Source organism: Carya illinoinensis, chromosome 9 (assembly GCF_018687715.1).
Source record: "Carya illinoinensis cultivar Pawnee chromosome 9, C.illinoinensisPawnee_v1, whole genome shotgun sequence".
Taxonomy (NCBI): Eukaryota; Viridiplantae; Streptophyta; class Magnoliopsida; order Fagales; family Juglandaceae; genus Carya; species Carya illinoinensis.
Window position 1 is genome coordinate 14,169,442 of NC_056760.1, and position 7,895 is coordinate 14,177,336.

The 7,895-nt window shown below is 37.3% G+C and overlaps 1 protein-coding gene across 2 annotated transcripts; it reads right to left on the reverse strand.

Moving 5' to 3' along the window:
* Positions 1–3,044: 3,044 nt before the first annotated feature.
* Positions 3,045–7,633, reverse strand: LOC122277764. Of its 2 annotated transcripts, none has more exons than XM_043087897.1 (6): positions 7,466–7,631; positions 6,547–6,718; positions 5,715–6,392; positions 4,533–4,977; positions 4,315–4,396; positions 3,045–3,573 (listed from the first exon to the last, which is right to left on the reverse strand). In XM_043087897.1, exons 1-6 carry the CDS (start codon positions 7,493–7,495, stop codon positions 3,367–3,369), a joined length of 1,614 nt encoding a protein of 537 aa, XP_042943831.1. In that variant the 5' UTR covers positions 7,496–7,631; the 3' UTR covers positions 3,045–3,366. The 2 variants fall into 2 exon arrangements, 1 of the variants encoding a protein (XP_042943831.1); XR_006229109.1 differs by having other exon boundaries at positions 3,520–3,573; positions 4,538–4,977; positions 7,466–7,633.
* Between the last annotated feature and the right edge of the window lie 262 nt (positions 7,634–7,895).

Here is a 7,895-nt window from a genome sequence, read left to right on the forward strand (position 1 = left end):
GCAAAGTGGACTGGGAATATAAAATTATAAAGAGGTTATGATGTACCTGAAGCAAGCATACATGTATACATTGTTTACTTCGAAAGTGTTTTGACTTGAATATCAGCATGCAATATCTGCCTGACTGTTTTGTGATTCAAGATGCTCCTGGATGATGTTATTTCCCTTCTTCCTTTTGATATTTCGGATATGTATGTTACTCGTGAGGTCTCCTTAAATTGTAAATGGATGCCATTTTAACCAAAAGGAAGAGGAGAAAAAAAAAAAAAAACGTAAAATTCCAACCCAGATGAACATAGCAAGAAACAAATGAGAGTATCATAATTACTTGTTCTTCTCACACCACCTTCTAAGATTTTGTTGTAGGCACGAATGGAATTGCAGATATAAGAACCATTTCAATAGTTTTAGGCCTTAATAAGCTGACATTCCATGCCTTAGACATTCTAAAAATGTCATCGCAAAAAGTGCTGAACTAGGTTGAGTCAAAGATACACAAACGGCTGCCATCCCCACAAGGGTGAGACAACTCCCAACATCTCGTCCTCAGTTATATCGAGGCTTCAATCTTTTTCTTTCAAATAGCATGATTATCAAGGCTATCATGCATTGTTCCCCTTCATCACAAATTATATATTGCGTTGCTACTGCAATTTTTTTCTTCTCCCTGAAGGTTGGTGGAGTGCCCAGTACTCTCAGTAGCATCTAACATTGATTTGAAGAACATTGCCTTTCACCCTGATCAGCATGACAAAAATCAAACGTAGCAGTCCATAGAGTTTGTAGATGCCAACCCTAATCACCAATTATAAAAGCAGTCTCTTGTTTTTTTGTTTTTCAAATATACTTGTTCATTTCAAGTATGAGTGTTCAACATGTACCGAAGCTTTAAGAGTTTAGAAGGGATGTACAATGTAAGGGTAGAAGACAGTTCTCATTCTCTGATGTTATACACTCATACCCAAAACTATCAAATCTCAGCATTCAATACTTCCCTGCAGAGTTGACTACATAATTTTGTATCGCTTTGCAAATTGCAATGCTAGAGATCTTATGCTATACGTAAAATCTGGTCAGCTTTCTTGGGGGTAAAAAAACAGAAAAGGAAAGGAACTCAGATGAAACAACTGGAAAATGAACGTGTCTGTGAAAAGTTTTTCAAGAGGATGAATACAAATATTGTGAAAAGACTTGGATGAGAGGATGGGGGAAACTTCTTGTGGCTAAATGGTTGAACCTTATACTAACTAACCGCAACTTGTGTATATCATTACTATCACATGCATTTTCAATCATTATATGTAGTCTTCATTATCATCCTTAAAATCATTAGGAATATATATGACATGTAAAACCAGAGGTGGCACCATTTTCTTCGTCTGACACCTACCTTCAAATATGAAAAATGTAAAAAAAAAAATGAAGAAGAAAAACTTAGATCGTCCTTCAAAAAAGGATGTTAAATTATATATACACATTTACATATATAACTTTTGTAGGTTATTTCAAATAAACAACTATATTTCTATTTACATTCATCTTCTCTTTATCATTATTTCCATTTGATTCCAGTTACCTCGTCTTGCTTTCATTTCCAAATTTTATTTACCTGCACTATCACTCTAGTTATCACTTTACTACTTTCCTACTCTAATTCCGCTTTCTTTGGTATCAGAGCCATTTTTGGCTTCTGGTAGGTGTGTTATATCTGTTCATCCAGTCTATTGTGTCATCTCTCAATTCTTTGCTTCGTGCTTTATTAATCTTGTTCAATTCTTGTTTCTGTTGGCGCCACCCCAGTTGAAAGAATTCCAAGAACCGTGCCTGTAAGGCTCGTTTTGCTAGGAGTGTTTAGGGCTTGAGTGGGTAGATGGTTGATATATATTCAATCATGTGATAAACAATCATAAAGGATGGAAGGCCTGGCACCACTTACCACGATAATATCACCAGCTGAACTGTGAATGGCATTTCTAAATTCTAGTGTCTATCCATTTGCATCTTACATAAAGAAAATTCAGGCCGAGAATGAATAGCAAAAAAGAGAGAGATGAATGAATGGCATAAAAACTGAAACCAAGAAGAAAATAATTCTATCGGTTTTGCTGCAATTCAGAATATCTGGGAACTAAGAAGGTCCTAATTTGGCCATATAACTTTCGCTATTTAAGGATGGAATTGCAAATAATGAAAATTCAAACCAGGTTTTAGAAAGAAATCTCATCACTGAAGGTTTTTATGCTAGTGATTCGATTAATACGTAAGTAATTTAAAATCAGGGATGTTTTGCAGTTGTTCTCGATTTAAGCATACGTTGCAGGAAGTCCTGGCGAAAATGCATGCAAGAACATGTATGTTCTAACCATAGGCTTCTCCAAAAACACATTACTTGAGATGTTACTACTGGGTACGAGAGTAACTGGCTTTGTCTTTGTCTACTTCCGTATAGTTAAAGCGAGGCTATATTAACAATTGTCATATGCCCATTGGACAAGAATCCTCTCCATTTGCATCTAAATGATGAGACCATCCAATCCATGGTCAATCTTTAAATCCAAGGTTTTCATAGTGCCATGTCATGTGCATCTTATCACTTCAAATTCCTAAATACTAATCATAGTGCAATGCTTTGTCCCTAGAAATTTATGAAAAATCAAATCTTCACTGCATTAGAAAGCACATGGGAAGAATCCTCATCCATGTTTATCTTTACCTCAAAAAATTGCAGCAGTGACACATCATGAGATGAGACAGCAGTACAACCATCTCTCATATCATTATCTAATCATCATATTTGTTAGATGGAGTGAATTTATAGTTTTGACCCATTAAGTAGATGCATTCCGTTTGTCTTTTCCATATCCTTCATTTATGAGTCATTTAAGTTAGTTTTTCTGAAAGTTTTCTTTGTGATTCCATCTGCTTGTTTTACCATTTTGTTTTGTGCATACAAGCATGCGTGTGTGTGAGAGAGAGAGGTTGATAACTGCTTTGTTTTTTTAGCCCCTTCTTTTCTTCCAGCCTGAGTTTGGTAACTGCTTACCTGAACAATTCAATGACTTTTTCAATGCATAAATTGTAAATTCAATCCATATAACAACTTTCTTTTTTTGATACATGGGGAGGGGGGATTCGATCCTTGGTTCTCTTAGTGAGAAACCAAGGTGTTGACAATTGATCCAAAAGGATCTTGGCGTCCATATAACAACTTACACACTGGGTTTGCTTAGTAAATTTCATGTTGAGAAACAAACAGGACAACACTCTGCTGGGTCAAGAATTCTCTCCGAAACAGACTACAAGAGGGAGGCTACTTCGGCAGAGTTACTATATGAAGGATTTCCGTTCTCTTTTTTTGTTTCTGGTTTATGACAGCCAACCACAACAGATATAATTTGTAGATGGCAAACGCCCTGTTTGACGAATATATTCTGCTTGGGCTGCAGTTCTTTCTGCCTCTCTATTTTTTCTGGCTTCAGCTGCACCTCGTTTCTCTTCTGATCTTTGCCTTGCCATTGCAATTTTCTTCACCATCTTCGCTTGAGCTTGGGCTCTCATTTGTTCAACTTGGGACTGAAAATCGTTACATTTCATTTAGACTCTACTCTAGCAATCATTTTAAAATGAAAATTACTGTTCCAATTAAGTGATGGCTGACTCAGGTTTTTTAGTTGACCAGTATTCTCCACCTTAAGGCCTCGTTCACTTTTACAAAACTTTTCATCTCATCTAATCATTACAACTTTCTCAAATTCTCATATAAAATAAAATAAGCAATTCAATTTTTTCAAATCTCAATACAAAAATAATATTAAAACAATATATTCTAAAAATATTTTATTCAATTTTTAACTTTAATCTCAATTCATCTCAATATCATCTCTGAAAATAAATGAGACTCTTCCAAGGGAAAGTGTCAGAATTCAATCTGTCATGGGTGTCTTCAGGAGTTCACCTATTAAAAATAGCAGCAAATGACTCAACTATATCTCAAGTTCTTTTCACTCTTATTCTTCCTTTATTTTCTTCATTGATAAGTAGAATTTGTATAAGGTTACATAGCCGCACAAGTTCTAGTTAAACTCTAAACGCAAACAGCTACCTGCTTTTGACTTAAAATTGATCATTCAGCTGTCTAGGTTCAAATCAGACCATCAGAGAAATGTAAGATTAATGCGTGGAGCTAAATTATGGACTTAATTTCTAGTCCAATTATATTTCCATCCAACAATAATGCAGGTCAAGGTCTCAACTTACATGATAAAGACTTTTCTGCTGACTAATAATATACACAAGGAGGTAGAATTTCCATACCTCTATTCTCCGCATCTCTGCTTCTAGTTTGGCCTTCTGCTGACTTTCCCATGCCTGGATTTTGATTTCCTCACGCTTATATCTGACAAAATTTAACATACTCTTGTCAAATTAGCACTCATCGTACAGAAAAAAATATACATGGCCATGAACTTCAAAACTGCGATTTGGTATTAAAAAAAAAAAAAAAGACAAAGTATGTGGGTTATGGAAGAAACCTTGCCGTGTGTTTAGACTTTTCAGCTTCCTCCCACGCAGCTGCACGTTTCTCATACTCAATCTGTTCAAGGGCCCCCATATCAACTGTTTCAGCACAAGGTTTTTTCTTTTGCTCATCCTTACTTGCCCATTCAGCTATATTCATCTTACCTAGCTGGACACCAAGGGCTACGATTTCTCTCCTTGTCTTGAGCTTCAGTTCTTCTTCTGACAATTCTTTTTTGCTTTTTCCTGTTGGATTCTGGGACTCCTCATCGGTGGTGTTCTCCACAGGTGTGGAAGCAGGTGCACCTCTTCGGGGAGTAGATGGAATTGAGGAAGTTGGGCTGCGGAGTGGAGTTGTTGCCCCTACAGGAGTAGCAGTCCTCGAAGGCTCTAGACTTGTGCCAGGGGTCATTTCTGTTCCCATGTCCCTCATTGAGACTGATCTTATGGCAGGAGTGCCTGCATAATTAGATTATCAAATCCTGAAATTATGTAGATGACTAACTCTTTACTAGGGAACCATTTATTCAGTTCCATTTTATCACTACTCTTTTTAGTCAGTAACTATATAATCAAGTAACATAAAAATCCCATCAAACTCTTCCCCTTCTAAATATGTCAAATAGGAAGAAAAGAATGCGATGCTACATGGAAGAAGTGAGGGAGTGCATGTATGCATACTTTCAATACGGACAAGTTTGATATCATTCTCCCCTTATATCCAACACTATCTATCTGTAAATTGTCAGATCAACTGTTATATATAAATTTAAAATCACCAAATAGGTCTAGCAACGAACCACCAAATCAACAGGGCCAGATCAGACCTACATGATCAGTCTTTATTCAGATAACTGACTGAATTCCGTGAAAACATCCTAATTATTGAGCTTCACGCCAACCTAGGTCATTGATAACTTTCCCCATATAAAAATTGGGTTAGCCGTTTAAATGCTACATAAAGTAACATCAACCCAATTGCCATGCCAGAAGGACGAATATGCAGTGTTTGCAACAAGATTTTAGTGCAGGAATGCGGATCTACCCTGCATATACAGAGAGAAACCATTCATTGAAGTGAGTCTGTGTGGCATTTGTCAAAAGCAAGACAGATGTAAAAGAAAATCAGCATGTTGGTCAGTTTCTTATTTCTGAGCCCTTCATTCAGTATAAGCACAATGAAGGGCTTTCTATACCTGTCATATCTTCTGTTGAGCTTTTTGTGCAGGTTAAATCCCTGTGACCAACTTCCTTCAAGTCCTCACTTATAGGGTATGGATCTGTTAATGCATTCCCACTATAGGCTTGATCCAAAATGGGGTGACTCCCAGTGGGATCAAAAGAGAACTTCTCAGGCCCCACATGTGACGCAGGTTGACAGAAATCAACTCTCTTTGTCTCTGCTGTTCTGCTAACTGCAAACTTGTGATCATAATTAGCAGACTCTGGAGCAACCCTTATGGTATTTGTCACTGGCAACCGATTTGCCTGGTTTTGTGAGCAATTCTTTTTGGAATAATGAGCTTGTACATTTTGCCTATTCATTATCCATTTCTCGGCATCATTCCACTTTGATGGCATGGGCCTGAACAGCGATCTTGTAAAGGGATTGTGTGCTAATCTCTCCCCCTTGTGGAACTCAAAACTAGACGAGCTAGCATTGCTATCATAATCAAGATTTTCATCTTCTATGGTTTTCATAGGATGAATTGTGCTTGAATTACCACTTTCACATTTTGAAAACTGTTGCATTTTTACGCGACCCATGTCACCATTTTCCTTCTGCAATGACTCTTTCTGCTGGCAAGAAGTCTGGTTTAAGACTGTCTCACTTGAAAACTTCAATGACGGAACTTCCAAGCTGGAAGTTGTAACTGGAGGGCATATATCAAAATTAATATAAAAGTAAAGACACAAGTGTTTGTTCATTGCAAAAAAATCTATCTATAAGTAATATATAACGAAAACTAAATAAAGCTTAGTGAAATTGGTGTTAGTGCTCTGAGAGTCTGAATAGCAGTTGCGAACCTTCATCAAAGTCTCCACTATCGGAGGCTAACAAGCTGTTCTTCACAAACTCGGAATCCTCAAGCTTGGAAGGAGAAGTTCTCGCAGAGTTACCATTTGATCCATCCTTTTTTTTATGATTGTGAGCCCCAATGAGCTTCATCCTCAGCTTACTTGGAGAAATAATACCAGTCTGCAATTGAAGAAACCAGACCGCATTAACCTTTTAATCTAAAATTAATTTAGGAAGCTCCAAAGCTTTTCAAATTTCAACAAATTCATTTCTTCCTCATAAAACACCAAGTGTGTCGGTATTCTTGTGGCTTTCCTCCTCTGTGACAAGCAGAGTAATGGTTTGCAAACAAATGTAAAGAAAAAACCAGGGGCGACAAAACTCAAGGTTCTTGCTTACTTTTATTTTAACCGTGTATGTATGTATGCATGCACGTATGTATGTATATATTCATATCTATCCGTTTGTACGTAAACAAAGTAAAAATCATGAAAACCATTCCATCATTTTAACCGGAAAAAGTAATAAACAAAAAGAAAATCCATATTTTTGGATAATTGAATTGAACCAACCTCCTCAGCTTCCCCAATGGAAAAATTCAATCACCCGCCCAAGTAAATATTCTGAGTTGAAGAAAACCTAAACTAATACAAAATCATATTTCCCAAAACCATTTCAAGACCAAACCAAGTGCAACAAATGCCATGTTTTGAGCCAAAATCCAAACATTTCCGGTCCAACCGCATTTTATATAATGAAAGAGGAAAAAAAGAACAACTCATCCCAAAACCCACATAACGAAAGCACTTTCAAATTGAAAAGCGAAACCAGGGAGAAAAAAAAAAAAGATCCAAAATTTCAAGAAGACGCAAAAATTAGACATTAACTTGTGATCTTCCTTCAGTAAGTGCAAGAACAAGCCCATACCTGAACTTTGTGTATCCTCTCGTACTCCATTAGATCTCTCTCTCTCTCTCTCAGAGTCTATCCAAGTCTCTGAACTTTCTCCCTCTAAGATTTAGCAGGGGAGGAAAGAGATCTTATGGCAGATGGTGGGTGAAGACTGAAGCCGTTTCAGAGTGTGTATTTCGAGTGTTTTTCTCGTCTTACATACTGACAGGCGTGTGAGTTCCCACTGGATCATGACATGATCCAGTGGGCCTCCTTCAGTTTAGAACATTCTGTACCCCTTCTGTGATCTCGCCACGTCAATTTCACACTTTCCTCTTGTGGGTCCCTTTTGATGTGGCACGATCTGAACGAAGCATTTGCCTCCACCAACTCGCCCACCTTTTAAACTCGTGGTCGGCGTACTTGCCGACCAAACCAGCCGAGGAATTCCCGAGTTTTTGAACTA